The sequence below is a fragment of the Odontomachus brunneus genome, unplaced genomic scaffold (genome assembly GCF_010583005.1).
Source record: "Odontomachus brunneus isolate Ranch 3 - 2012 unplaced genomic scaffold, Obru_v1 Obru_scaffold_042, whole genome shotgun sequence".
In the NCBI taxonomy this organism is placed as follows: Eukaryota; Metazoa; Arthropoda; class Insecta; order Hymenoptera; family Formicidae; genus Odontomachus; species Odontomachus brunneus.
The window spans coordinates 2,280,093-2,293,993 of record NW_022639492.1 but is presented as its reverse complement, the minus strand read 5'-3'; the positions used below and the strand labels follow the sequence as shown (position 1 = coordinate 2,293,993).

Sequence of the window (13,901 nt, the reverse complement as noted above, 5' to 3'; positions counted from 1 at the left end):
TTTATTTCTGTTTTTTTTATGTTACGTTTTTACGTTTTTATTATGTTTATGAAATTTATGAAATATAAAGATAAGGTAGACAATAAGGATAACAATATCAAATTTTAAGTTTAATATTAAATTTAAGTTCAAAGATAAGTTTTACGAAAGAGTACAAAATCTATTATCAAGGCAAGTTCTAAACAACCAATGTAACATAAGTACCTTAAGACATATGCTATACATATACTTAGTAGTAAGATAACAACTTCTGTACCTGATAAGGAAAACAGACTGTATGGTTTTTTAAGCCAAATAAGCTAGCACTTAATGGCAATATATATTATATCAATAAAAAAACATTAAAGTAGTGATAGAACAATACAAAATGATAGAACAATTTAAGATGATGATAGAACAATTGAAATAGTGATAGATTTAACTGTGGGTTTTATATATATATATATATATATGTGTGTGTGTGTGTGTGTGTGTGCATGTATGTATGTATGTATGATGTACGTATGTATGTATGTATGTATGTACCTTTTTTATTTTGAAATTAGTTTAATTCTCTACTATAGCGGAAGTTTGCGACTGGTTTTAGCCTGTGTTATACATTATTGTATCTAATCCACAATACTTTAACGGATCGTCAAGATCCCACCAAGCGACGTTGCATTGACATTCGTCGGAAAAGTGCGCAACTTGAATATAAAATGAACAAAATGTCTTTCAAGTAACTCGTTATCTTTATTGACTCGAATTAAATTACCGCTTTAAGAACACATTAGATTTAGACGATGAGGAACGATCGTATCTCCTGTTTCTCTATAGTCTATAGTAAACAGTATCTTTTCACGCTGGCACGAACACGAGGTGTTTTTATATATCAATAATTACAAGTGACATACTGTTTATCGCTATACTAGCGTAACAATCTATTATAATTCATTGTGCGCAAAAGGATTGCGCGTGCAATCTGATATAAATAAAACACGATAACATTATAGTAAAGAGAACGCTCTCTGCTTCGTATATGATATAGAATATTAAATACGCAACAAAATATTTACAATTTCGCATATTTTGCAGTGTACAATGCAGATTTAGTCGCACCAAATGGATCTTTCTACATAGTAGAAGCTGTATCTAAGAACTTACAGAGAATCGTTAAGGCATGCGACGTTTGACGACGCAACATCCAACAGAAAAACGAACTTTGTTTTTGGGAACTCTAACACTAACAGTTCTGTCCCCAGAAAACAAATTCACATTGTACACTGGAAGCAGTGAAAATCCTTCGTTGATTGCAAAATCACAAAGCACGCATTTTGTTCTGTATTAAACACCTAAACTTTTACTGCATTATTCTGCTTTAAGGGGCTTTCTCTCTTTCCTTTTGATAGGATTCTTCTTGCAATCACTATAAATATTATTGAGATCAAATGCTGCCTTTACATTGTCCTGAAAACATTAGAACAGTGTAAATGAGAGAAGAATTGAATTGTGCAAAGAAAATTAAGAACAAACAGTATTATATTGGTATTTTTAAATTAAGTTTAAATGATACATACTGTTGAGAAGAGAAATTTAACAAGCTTTCCTTTGTGATCTGCATATGGACGTCGTTCCACTTCTTTGCCATCTTTAAAGAGTATCAATGTTGGCAATTGTTTGCTGGTGCTAGCATCACTGACACGATACTTGGTTGCTGCATCTGGATATCTCCCAACATCCACTTTGCCAAATTTAAAATTTTCTAAAGCATATCTACAAAATAAGCATATCTCAACATAGTAACTTCCAAACACAGATATCTCTTTATAATAAAGGAAAAAATCCAGTTGTAAAATGTTTACTCTGCGGATAGCTCAGAGAATATTGGTGCAAATGTTACACAGGCTGGATTCCATGCAGTATAGAATGCTACTAGCCAGATTACTCTGGTGTCGCGCTGTATTTCCTCTTGCAATCCATTGGCTCCATGTAGATAAATAATATTCTCAGGACCTTGATATGTTGGTTCTGGTAATACCAGCCCACACACTGCATATAAAATATAACATATTACTCTCGTAACATTTATAAATTGACAACTTATAGTTTAAACTATTTACTTACATATAAAAATAAATGCAAACAGTATTCCCATTCGCACATCAGCATAAAACCATAGGATCAAATTTGCTACTTTGGTATACACAAAACTAGAAGTTAAATAATTGATCATGGTTACGCTACCAGTCTTCCTTGTCCTTATCATAATGACAATCATGAGAAAAAAGAGAATCTCCGTTTCCCTCTAAAATATAAGAAATTGTTAACACAATAATCAAATATTATACATATATATGTATATATATTGAACTTCTGTTTTACAAATTTACACACACACATACCCCGTCGAGTTCGCAATCATCTTGAGCGAATATGTAATTACAGACTACAGGAATGCGCTTCGAAAAAATGTAAGAGATACTGAGGAGAATATTTATGAAGTAGTATGGCTTTAGGAGCAATCTCAGGTCCTTTCTAAAAGACATTCTGATAGAAAGTACACGAAGACAACGTACAACTGCGATCAATGCAGCTCGCGAACTGCACCGTCGGAGTATAAGTATTGTCGAATATTGTCACACAATGTTATTGTGATTTATTCAAAAAATACTCGCCGCCTCCCTGACAATATTTCCCTGAAACGAACACTATCTTGTGCATATAGTAGACAAGTATTGTCAACTATTTCATACAATCGTGGCGATTGATTCATGCGGGGAAAATGTCAATATACTTTGCGAGATTGTCGGAATTATCAGCATAAAAATATGGATGGACTTTTCGTCAAGATATTGGAGATTAGCGATGAGGAGAGAACACAAATATTTTTCGTCCCGGATTGTGTTTTTCGGATATATTCGAATCTTATAAATTTAGGTCATAAAACACGGCCTGGATTTGCGCAAGAGTGCGAATAGACTGTCATCTAATCTCGAAATAGCTCTATGTGCACTAAACGTTGAACTACGTCGATAATTTATTCTGTAGATAATATCGTGATTTTGAGGACTTTGGTTCTGTTCTATGCTATGTCCAATGTTATACAAACATAAGTAAATTAAACTGTTAATATCAACTTCACTCTATACTATAGCAACGTATACGGATATTTAGTTCATGTAGTATACATGTTATTGCCTATTGAATTTTGTCTGTTTCAATATATATCTTAGATTTGCATTCTATATTAATAATCATTACTTAAAATTTATCTCAAGTCAGATACTCAAGTCCAAATTCAGAATTAAATGAGTTCTTTAGTTAAACAATTAGTAATTATACAATGTGACGAATATCGTATGATTTAAAGAAGCTCTGGTATAACTTGAAATTCAGATCTGAGTACCTCACGTGAAACAAATTTCAAGTAAGAACTATTAATACGGGCCTAAAAGACCTTTCAAATATTCAATCTAAATTTTAGATAAGCTTTTATTAGTTTAAAGCTTTTCAACTTAATTTTCAGTAAATCGCACCAGCCAATAAAACCCAATGAAGAAACATTCTGTATATCATTGTTGTTTATCTTGCATTTATTTACAAAACATGCTTTGTAACTTTTATTTACATTTTATTTTGTTTTATCAATTGTCACCGTAACTTATGTTATTTCTGTCGTGAGTAATTGCTACATTCCACTGAGAGCAATTTCGGTCCCGAAGTTGGATTTGCGATGTAATATGGAAACAGAGCCATTCCGTTACACGCTGCGCCGTATTCCCCGTTCTTGTTCAACGCAATTACCCCACCGAAGAAGGCAGGATAATGTTGGGCGATTCTGTTAATCGCCGCTCGAGCGGCTACAGTCGGCGTAGCACCATAACGCATCGCTTCTACGGCCAAGAAACTGTAAAAACGAAGTTCCATTTAGTCATAACAAACAAACAATACCGAGAACATCTTCAACCCAGATAGATAGAGACGCTGAGAATAGCGGCTTGGCTATGTAAACATTTAATTTTACGATGCTATCATAACAGTACAAAGTATAGTGTGTACAAAGTACACAGTACAGTGTGTTTAAAATATACTTTTGTTTTAAGAAATATTTATTTATTATGTCACGGTTTTATTCAAAATATTTACTTTTTATCAGTACAATAATACCGGATTAATTGTATTCTTTTCCCGGCAAAATAAGCAACAATTGTCATGGAATCAGATAACATCTTTTATATACTGAAAAATTTTTTGTTATTAAGACGCATCTTTGCGTATTTATGCCAGTTAAACAGATAATATGCCAAAATATGTCTATCTGGGAAGTATCGGTGACGAGAATTCAGTCGCCCGCGTCGACGATCGCGAATTCATGTTAATTTTAATATAATTAAAATAAAATCAATTTTGTGCACGATACCTCGGTAAAAATCGCATCATAACGTCCCCGTCACCAGTGCCAGCTGCCGCGCCAACATCTTGATCGGCGTATGCACCAGCTCCCGCGATAGGAGAATCCCCGATACGGCCGGGTATCTTGTTTTTGGCGCCGTTCGTCGAAGCACCCGCTGCCGTATATCCCTCTGAATCTATCGCCAGTATAGCAATCGTATCATGATTTTCCTCGCTTCCGATTAACGAGTACTCATCGTAATCGCTGTTTTTCTCGTTGTTTGGACGATATGGTCCGCAGCTGGTAGTAGGATCTGGTAATACGTTCTAAAAATGTTCAGCGATCGCAATTATCTCCTTATTCTTATATCCTTATGTTCTTATAACTATTCTTCTTGCTTCGGTCAGTGTAATATCGACAATAGAATGGAGAAAAAAAAAGTATAGAAAACTATATATATATATATACATAAATTTTGTCTTTAAATAGTCATATATATAATTATATGTAATTATATATTGCCATATATACATAGAAATAAAATTTATATATAATTATTTTGTCCTAAGTTATCTTAATCGATCTAGCATAATAAAAAGAAAGTGCTTATAAATTATATTCTTATACCTTCCAGAAATTGGGTTGACAATTCTTGGTTTTCCATTGCATCCACATGTCTCTGGATTCATTTGTCTCTAAAGATTCTTCCTTAAATCCCATCTTCAGGGCAAAGTCTGTAGCCAAACTCCCACCTAACAAAGAATGCTTGGTATTTTCCAGCACTTTGCGTGCTACTGAAATAGCACTCTTCACGTTCCTTAAGCCTCCTACTCCACCCACATTCATTGCCAGTCTGCCAAGAAATATATTTTTCCTTTTTATCAATTATATCCATTGATGTATATTCTTGTTAAGTAAAATATTAAGTTATAGTCCATAAACATGTGTTATTATTTTTATTACCCATCCATAATTAAAGCATCCAATGTAGTTTCTCCAGTCTCATCTGGACTACCACCAAAACCTACAGTCTTCCTGCATTGTTGTTCTTCACACAGAGAACAGCCTTCTTCTATTGCATCCAGAGCACTTCTCTTTTGATTATGAATCACATCCCATGCTTTGAAAATATATAAGGATATTTTTTAATTAATATATTTCTTTCTAGATTCTTTAAAGTCTGTTGTTTTATATGTTGAATTTTTCTTTTTAAATTACTATTGCAACATAAGTACCTTTTTCTGTAGCTTCTTTATAATCCCATGTAATCACTACGACAGGAAAAGTGTTATTTGAAGTATCAGCACTTTGTTTGCCAATTACCTTCACAAATAAACAATTTATTGTTCCATAAAACAGTAAGATCACAATAACAAAGAGCTTCATCTTAATTTTCTGAAGTTTCTGAAGATAAGTTATTGATAATATGTGAACTTTACTCTGAAAAAAGATAAAAAGATTTTAATAATGTCTATGCTTATTTTTGATACAAGATCTGTCTTTTATCACTAAATTACTATAAACTTGTAGAACTCAAATAAAACAAGTATATAGTTGAGATTTGATAAAAAAGAGAAGAAAACTAATCATGTGTGGGAATAATTGCAGACATTATTTATATAGGGCGCGTTCTTAGCGCTCGTAACGACGCGAGCGTTATTCTATCTTTGTTGCTCATTGGATATTAAACAAAGATAGAATGATGCTCGCGTCGTTGCGAACGTAAAGTGGAACGTACCCATAGACCGGTATTCATAGTTGAATCTTATTTCAAGACCGTTTTAAGTAATGTCTTAAGATGTGAATATGGCTCTGTGGCCGGTATTCATAGTCGAATCTTATTTCAAGCCGTCTTAAGTAATGTCTTAAGATGCGAATATGGCTCTATGATTGGTTCATGACATCTTAAGACAGTACTTAAGATGATCTTAAATATAAGATCGGACTATGAATACCGGTCTGTGATTGGTTCATGACATCTTAAAACAGCACTTAAGATGATTTTAAATATAAGATCGAACTATGAATACCGGCCTATATGTCGATGGTGCTGCCTCTTAAGGCGTACGGGATGAGAGAGAGGTTCCTTGTTTCCTCTCTTATCCTTATCTGGTTCATAGTATAGTCGAGAGCGGGAGAATGTGACTGGCCCTGGGTTAATCGCTCCGATTAATGACGAGGCGAATAAGTCTCTACTAGCCAATCATAAAGCTTATAAGTACTTTCGACCAATAAACGTAGACTGAATAACCCAGAGTGGATTAACCCAGAGCCAGTCGAACATGCTACAAGTTAAAAGTTAAGCTGAGTTCCCACTGAGCGCGTCACGCATCGCTTCGTCTGCTGCGTCACGAGTTAACCAATCAAATCCTCTAATTGAGATGACAGACGCGCGACGCACTTGTTCCAATGGAACGATTTGATTGATTAACTCGTGACGCAGCAGACGACGCGACGCGTGACGCTCTCAGAAGGAATTCAGGGATAATATGAAAAGTGACCGCACACACTGAATGGCAATAGTTGCGTTCAGCAGAGAAAGTTGTCTTGCAACTGTTGTAAAATTCGTGAATCTGATTGGAGTATGCTCTTAATTTTGGTTAAATCCAAGAGCATGTACCAGATTCACGAATTTTACACAGTTGCAAATCAGCTTTCTCTGCTGAACGTAGCCAATATTAAGATTATCTGATAGAAAGTTACTATTTATTATCAAATGCACGATGTAAACCAGGAGTACTATTCCGTAAACGCTTACCGACAATTGTCGGATCTGTAGACGTCGTTGCGCAGCTTTTCTATGGTATAAAAAAGCATCGACGTCTACCGATCCGACAGTTGTCGGTAAACGTGTACGGAATAGTACCCCAGGCCAATGATTTAAACTTATGAACGAAAGTTTAAGATATAAAAAAAATACATGTATTTTTTCTCATTTATTAGTATTCACTTATCGACTCATTATTAAGAAAAATAAAGCAAAAATGGTTCCTAATTCGGAGATTCAGCTTATGTTTAGAAATCAGCCGACTTAGCTTTTGGTTCAGACTGTACTAGACAAAGACAGAGCGCTGTTCGAGGCCTACAAACTTGCTCTCTCTCATCCCGCAACACTCAAAAGGTAGCGCGCGTTCCAGGTAGTATATATTTCATTGTCCAAAATAAACAATGCACCCTTTGAGTTTACACAGCTGATATATTAAAAAGTTCGCGATTATGGTTGATTTAGACGAGTATAAAGAACGTGTACGACTACTTAGAGAATATGCACTCGGGCATGACGTTTCAGAAGCTCAAACCACGGAAATATTCCAAGCATGTTTCCAGCATTTAGAGACAAAATATTCGAAAAAACCGAGCAGACTGTTGAAACTTTTGTTGCAGTTTTTTTGTTTGCTTCTTGTTATTTCGTTTGTATTCCTGATTTTGTGCAATCAAAGATGGTTAAGCGATATACTCGTGAGATTCTTACAGAACTCCATTTATCCTGGTTTATATACCTTACGTAAAGTGGCTGTACCTGTTATCAGTTTCTATCCATCTTTATCTGGTTTGTAAATATAATAATAAAGAACAATTAAAATATTGCGTTAATATTCCAATATAACTCAAAATATTTTGTGGAAGTAATTGTATAAAAAAATATATTGAGTTAATATATTTTACTGCTCTTATCATTTCAGAATTATATGATGAATGGTGTTTAATAGAGAATCCATATTTCTATGTCAATGATATGGATTGTTGGCCCTGTACTGTAGTTCATTCTGTACCAGACTTGACTGGTCACAATATCAGTAAATCTTTTAATGTTGGTATACCATTCACTAGAGCTGAGAATAATACAAAGGTCAAGATGAATGATTTAGTCAATATATATTGGAGTAACTATGATGTCTTTGATCAGGATGCTAAAAGAATCATCTCGAATAACGAATCTCTCAAGTGAGCTTCTACATGCAGAATTTTCATATTTAATATTAAAATAAATTTCTCCACTTATAGAGGGAGAACAAATTAAACATGACAAGTTAAACATGTGCATTAAATATTAAATGTTTATAGAACCATACATGATACCATGGTTAACAGACTGGATATGTATCCAACTGATTCATTCACCACTCATGTATTATGGAAGATAAATCGCATGAAGCCTAACAGGATACTACGAAAGTTATTTCCAAAACCAGCTGAAGTTCCAACTTGGTGGAGTCAAGGCACAGAGAAATTTGTCTTTATTGACGAATCAAAATCACCACCTTATTCATTGGTACAAATACAGAATTGTTATTATAATTCAGAAAGATACAGTAATTTATATAAAAAAAGATTTCTTAGTCTCTCAATAAAAAAAACTATTAATCTTTAGACCACCGGAAAACCTAAATATAGGCGTGAGCTGTGATCGAAACTTTGTATATATTTATAAGGTGTGGTTTTAGGTGATTTTTTTTAAGGGATTCAAACCCTTCAAACTTCTAAAAATTAAATAAGCCAATAAAATGCTATTACTTGCAAATATAATGCATGTTGTTTCAGTCATAATATGCCATTTGTTCTTTTTTATTTATAACATATTTTTTTTTTTACATATTTTCAGCCTAATCCCGAATGCAGTAATATTGTGATACGATGCGCAGCCGGTGCAAGACTGATAAGGATGACACCAAGTTCAGAGTGTGCACAACATTGTAGATCTTCTATCATCTTGCTGTCTGCTGGACATACACGTGAGTATCAATAATCATCAGCAGCACAGAACTGATTCTCCTTTTTTTTTTATTTGCCGTAATTAATCATACTTTTTTCATTTTCCTTTGCGCTTTTAAGTATGGTACAATTGGTGGTATTGGAGACCCGTGAGTCTACCTGTGTACAATGCTACTGATCTCTCTATTGGTTATCTAACTTCGTTTTGTTAGCACCATCGATAGGAACATTCATACGATGTGCCAAAGTGATGTAGCCGTCTGTCATACATATATATATATATATATATATATATATATATATATATATATACACATTTAAATTGCGTTTAATAAAATTTTATATTAATTTTACCTCTGCATGTTCTTTTTTATTTTAACTCGAATATTAATATACATATTTGCATTGTGGAACTCATTTGCATAGACTAAAAATCTCAGTGTCTTTTCAGTGTCTTCAATATCTTTTCTTATGATAACGCATAAATTGAAATCAATTTTAGCGGCCTACTAAAAGAATTATCCTGAGATCACTTTTCCACGTGACATTGTCTAAAATATAGGCGTGTTTATAAATTTATAGACATATAACGAGTGTGATAAGACAAGCGGCTATTCGACTCTTTCGTTTACACATAATTTAAATAAATTTCCTTTCTAAACGATATTCGTGATCTACGTAAAAAACACATAGAAACACATAGAAATCAATAAAGTTAACAATAAATAAGTTATGCGCAAATTGTACTTGTAGAAATTCATTATACTACTGTATGATCCGTGCGTGTAGATGCAAATAATAATTCCAATGTAGGACGCGAAGAGAAATGGATTTGCGCGGCTGCTCGCCATGCTCACCGGTTATTTGCATCACGCACGGCTCCTTTAAATTTCTCCTAAGGTTTCAATTGATAGAGTATTTCGCTCCTCCACAATGGCGTGCGATTATCGAGGAAAGGCTTCCTCCACTTGTGTGAGATATCGGAATGTCATGCTGATTTCTCCAACATCAGAGACCAATTCGCGTCTATTCGAACTTCTGTTTGAGCTTCTGCTTGTATAACACAGGCACTAACGAGAGCAACGCGAACACGCACAGCATGATAATACTGTTCCACGACCACGCGTCGCTCGACGACGTCAGTTTGTGCAATGTCTGGCCAGCTTGTATGGCGACGAAGGAGGGTGGCGCGACCCCAAAGAAGGTACCGACAACGAACGGTGTCATCGGCACGCCGATCACTGGACTGGCCAGATTGATGAACCAGTTCGGCAAGAACGGCGTCACCCTGAGAAACAGCATGTAGTTCAGTAGATTGTCACGATGCTTGTTCACTATCACCGTCCACTTGTTCGCCTTCTCCGGGAAATACCGATACAACAGTCGCCTGCCCAACAACGAAGACAACAGGTAGCACAAGGTGGCGCCAATCGCGCTGCACGTGCACACCAGCAAAAGCGCTATCGGGAAGTGGAACAAGAATCCCGACAATATCGAGAGAAAGATGGAGCCAGGAATAGCAAACGTTTGCAGGCTACAGATTGTATTGTTAAAGGAATATAACAAATATTTCATTGATCTTGTTCATATCAATCGTTTGATACATGTTTGAACTGGTAATTTTGTGCAATATTATCTTTATCTTGATAACGATACATTTCAATCATGGTACAAAAGATATGCGATATTTTTCCAAAGGAAACATCATGATGAGGACAAAGAAAAAGTTTAAGAATAAATTTTTTTAAGTAACGATATTTGTTTTCAATTGTTATTTTGCATGTATTCAGTGCATTGCTTCCTCTTAAATTCTTAGTTTAAAGTTTAGGTTTTAAAAGAGAAATAGGAAGTCCTACAAATACAAAGTTGATGTTCTTCATCTCATTTGTAAAAATTGTTAATCCTTCAAAATTGAGTATAATTCTATCTTCTCTGTTTTGTTTAATACAGCAAACTTTTTGTACCAGTCTAATATATTAAAATTAACATGATATATTTTTTGATATATATCAGCTTGATGTCATCATTTATATGCATTATTGAAATTAAGGCAATTTGATAGAAAGTTACTATTTGATATGCATATCTAATGACTGATGTAAACAAGCACATTGTAATAAAGAATACTTAATAGCAAAAAGATGCAAGTATGTAACATATTCAAGGATACAAGATGTAAGTGACGAACACTCCAGCCAATACTTGGAAGTAATAGAGATCCTTGTATCGTCCTAATAACTTGCCAAGATTTTTAGCATCCTCTATGTGAAATGGCAGCTTCATATGTTGTTTCTCATCTCTGTAAAATATACAAACAATTTGTATATTACCTGTATTTGTATTTTATATAAACCTGAATTTCTATTTGATGAGATGAATGAATTGTCAATATAGAAAAATATGTATCAGACTACATATAGACTTACTCTTCTAATTCTGGGAAGCTCATGTATACATAAAATAATGCTGTCAGTGAAACTATAAAGATCAACCCAACAGTTAACAATGCTCTCCTTGTCAAAGCCTTCTCGTTGACTGCTTCGAATGCTATTATGAAATATGCATGGAAAAACATTTAATTGTTAGTAGATTAAGATAAAGATCAAGATTACACACATAAAATTCATAATCAGGAAAAAAAAACATCATATTTTAATTAAAGAAGGAAAAAAATATTGGAATGCACAAAATCAAACTTTCACAGTGAAATTTATAAATCATAGGTTATGTTACATCTCTCGCGTATCGTGCGAAAAGTAACAAGTGATTTTTCTTATTAATCGCGTCATGTACACAATTTTACACATATTATTGCAGAAATGCCATCGCATCAAATCCGATTTGCGTACAAAATACTAAGCACATGTGGATACATTGCTTCCTGATTAGAGTCCCTTACAAAAAACAAGATCCATTAATCATGCTTCACCTGTTCTTGTGTCAACTTGCGAGCTCATCTTTCGTTTCACTTTCTTTATTTCTCCCATCTTTCTGCTGAGCAATTTTCAATCGAACGCACTTTTTCGTGCACTTTTACTTATCTCGTCGTCTCCACACGTACGAGTGCAAATCATGCAGTACTCACAAATAGGGATGGACGTTATCTGTTAACTAAATAACCGTTATCGAGAAGTAATGTTAATAACCGTTATTAAATAACGATTGACGAACTAAACGGTTATTTTTATTGAGTTATAGTTTTACAAGAGCAATAATGTTTAAAATCCGAATCAACTGTTTAGGCCAAGTTTGCAAGCGTTATTCATAGGGTGCGGTCCAACAACCGTTACAAATGCTGCGAAGCGTTTCTCTCTCTTGTTCTATTCCTCGGTTTCGAGTGAAGAAAGAGAAAGAAGTAAAAACGCTATAAAGCATTTGCTGCGCTTGCTGGACCGTATCCATAGTCGGATCTTATATTCAATTGTTTTTATTTTTGGTATCGCCTTTTTAAAAACGCAGAAACATAAATATATTACATTTTCCAATCATTTGTATCAATCTGCATGTCACTCCTTTACGAACTGTCGGAAAATGAGTCACATATACACAGTCTAATAAAGAGTTAAAAAATTCATGTTCGACTGGCTCGGGGTTAACTCACTCTGAGTTATTTAGCCTGCGTTTATTGGTCGAACAAGTACTTATGAGCTTTATGATTAGCTAGTAGAGATTTGACGTCATTAATCGCTCTCGGAGCGATTAACCCAGGGCCAGTCGAACACGCTATAAGTTTTTCTCATTGGACCAACGGCTGCGTTCCGATATCTAACTTCGACATACGGCGTATTGCGTTCCAGGCCTTGAGGGTGTCTCCCCATGCGGCGTAACTTGTGTAAGCGTAACCTGCGTAATATAGTAATTTACTAGAAGTTACGCTATTTTGCAACTCGACATTCAATACCTAATCCCCATGGCGCGTATTTTGTTAAATTCGCGTAAAGCGTAACCAATAACTTCCTAAAGCTAACCAATAAAAGATCAGGCTTTCTATTGTACAATACAACAGAAATACTAAGTTGATTCTCGATGGGTTGTTATTATTTAGGCGTATTGTTAAATACGTACCATGGGGATAAGGTACTTTATATTTAAGAATGTATGAAAGCGTAATGTGCGTAATGTGTGTAGCTGTACAATAAGGTTAAGATAGTAGTTAATAACAACGTTGCCTATTGAGAAGTATAAAGGTAGGGAAAATAATTTATTACTTTTACTATATACTTAATCTCTTTACTCTAAGAAAAACTGAATTTTTTATTTTTTAACTCTTTATTAGACTGTGTAAAGTATATGTGACTCATTTTCCGACAGTTTGTAAAGGAGTGACATGCAGATTGATACAAATGATTGGAAAATGTAATATATTTATGTTTCTGCGTTTTTAAAAAGGCGATACCAAAAATAAAAACAATTTATAGAATATTAATAAAACATAAATTGAAAAAACTCAAAAGTAAAATTAAAATATTATATATATTCTGAATCAAATTTATTTTGCATCCGACTTCACATCGAAATATACATTTTATGATCGAAATGAACAGATATTACTTTGTTTTATTTGTTGTACTGATAAACGACTTTTCACAAGTATTATTTATTAGATTTATGAAAAATGTTTAAGAAGATATAATGTATATCCCAAACAGCACACGATATCCCATGGACGTTCTGTGGATGTCCTTAGGACATCGGGACGTCCTCAGGACATCCTCAGGACATCCCGAGGAGATTTGTGCTGTCTGGGATATATATTAACTATCATGCATTAACTTTTCGTAATAAATAAAAATAAAAAATTATTAAATATTTTCGT

General features: G+C 34.2%; 4 protein-coding genes across 6 annotated transcripts; 1 reads left to right on the top strand and 3 right to left on the bottom strand.

Moving 5' to 3' along the window:
- Positions 1-708: 708 nt before the first annotated feature.
- LOC116844549 (thioredoxin-related transmembrane protein 2 homolog) lies at positions 709-2,977 on the bottom strand. The gene is made up of 5 exons (XM_032816215.1): positions 2,382-2,977; positions 2,104-2,284; positions 1,842-2,028; positions 1,557-1,752; positions 709-1,446 (listed from the first exon to the last, which is right to left on the bottom strand). Exons 1-5 carry the CDS (start codon positions 2,523-2,525, stop codon positions 1,348-1,350), a joined length of 807 nt encoding a protein of 268 aa, XP_032672106.1. The 5' UTR covers positions 2,526-2,977; the 3' UTR covers positions 709-1,347.
- A 572-nt stretch (positions 2,978-3,549) lies between these two features.
- Positions 3,550-6,143, bottom strand: LOC116844545 (N(4)-(Beta-N-acetylglucosaminyl)-L-asparaginase-like). 2 transcript variants are annotated; one of them, XM_032816208.1, is made up of 6 exons: positions 6,111-6,143; positions 5,608-5,812; positions 5,336-5,492; positions 5,000-5,225; positions 4,400-4,698; positions 3,550-3,886 (listed from the first exon to the last, which is right to left on the bottom strand). In XM_032816208.1, the coding sequence occupies exons 1-6, from the start codon at positions 6,126-6,128 to the stop codon at positions 3,646-3,648; spliced, it is 1,146 nt and encodes a 381-aa protein (XP_032672099.1). In that variant the 5' UTR covers positions 6,129-6,143; the 3' UTR covers positions 3,550-3,645. The 2 variants fall into 2 exon arrangements, with proteins under 2 accessions (XP_032672099.1, XP_032672100.1); XM_032816209.1 differs by lacking the exon at positions 6,111-6,143 and adding an exon at positions 5,890-5,905.
- A 1,294-nt stretch (positions 6,144-7,437) lies between these two features.
- Positions 7,438-9,356, top strand: LOC116844546. Its single transcript, XM_032816210.1, has 5 exons — positions 7,438-7,922; positions 8,056-8,317; positions 8,438-8,645; positions 8,976-9,105; positions 9,206-9,356. Exons 1-5 carry the CDS (start codon positions 7,589-7,591, stop codon positions 9,295-9,297), a joined length of 1,026 nt encoding a protein of 341 aa, XP_032672101.1. The 5' UTR covers positions 7,438-7,588; the 3' UTR covers positions 9,298-9,356.
- LOC116844548 (transmembrane protein 41 homolog) lies at positions 8,909-12,679 on the bottom strand. Of its 2 annotated transcripts, XM_032816212.1 has the most exons (5): positions 12,562-12,679; positions 12,015-12,196; positions 11,512-11,632; positions 11,256-11,384; positions 9,146-10,619 (listed from the first exon to the last, which is right to left on the bottom strand). In XM_032816212.1, the coding sequence occupies exons 2-5, from the start codon at positions 12,070-12,072 to the stop codon at positions 10,112-10,114; spliced, it is 816 nt and encodes a 271-aa protein (XP_032672103.1). In that variant the 5' UTR covers positions 12,073-12,196; positions 12,562-12,679; the 3' UTR covers positions 9,146-10,111. The 2 variants fall into 2 exon arrangements, with proteins under 2 accessions (XP_032672105.1, XP_032672103.1); XM_032816214.1 differs by lacking the exon at positions 12,562-12,679 and having other exon boundaries at positions 8,909-10,619; positions 11,985-12,041.
- Positions 12,680-13,901: the final 1,222 nt, after the last annotated feature.

Bases quoted from the DNA above. Each gene is read 5' to 3' on its own strand.
- LOC116844549 (XM_032816215.1), bottom strand. From the start codon at position 2,525: ATGTCTTTTAGAAAGGACCTGAGATTGCTCCTAAAGCCATACTACTTC. The intron at 2,285-2,381 runs GTATGTGTGTGT...CTTATATTTTAG, and splicing joins ATGATTGCGAACTCGACGGG to AGGGAAACGGAGATTCTCTT. The intron at 2,029-2,103 runs GTAAGTAAATAG...TTTTATATGCAG, and splicing joins GTTTGCATTTATTTTTATAT to TGTGTGGGCTGGTATTACCA.
- LOC116844545 (XM_032816208.1), bottom strand. The intron at 4,699-4,999 runs GTATAAGAATAT...GAACATTTTTAG, and splicing joins GTCAACCCAATTTCTGGAAG to AACGTATTACCAGATCCTAC. The intron at 3,887-4,399 runs GTATCGTGCACA...TCGTTTTTACAG, and splicing joins ATGATGCGATTTTTACCGAG to TTTCTTGGCCGTAGAAGCGA.
- LOC116844546 (XM_032816210.1), top strand. From the start codon at position 7,589: ATGGTTGATTTAGACGAGTATAAAGAACGTGTACGACTACTTAGAGAA. The intron at 7,923-8,055 runs GTTTGTAAATAT...TTATCATTTCAG, and splicing joins TTTCTATCCATCTTTATCTG to AATTATATGATGAATGGTGT. The intron at 8,318-8,437 runs GTGAGCTTCTAC...AAATGTTTATAG, and splicing joins TCGAATAACGAATCTCTCAA to AACCATACATGATACCATGG.
- LOC116844548 (XM_032816212.1), bottom strand. From the start codon at position 12,072: ATGGGAGAAATAAAGAAAGTGAAACGAAAGATGAGCTCGCAAGTTGAC. The intron at 11,633-12,014 runs GTGAAGCATGAT...ATTTCATAATAG, and splicing joins GCAAGTTGACACAAGAACAG to CATTCGAAGCAGTCAACGAG. The intron at 10,620-11,255 runs GTATCCTTGAAT...TACAATCTGTAG, and splicing joins GTGTTCGTCACTTACATCTT to CCTGCAAACGTTTGCTATTC.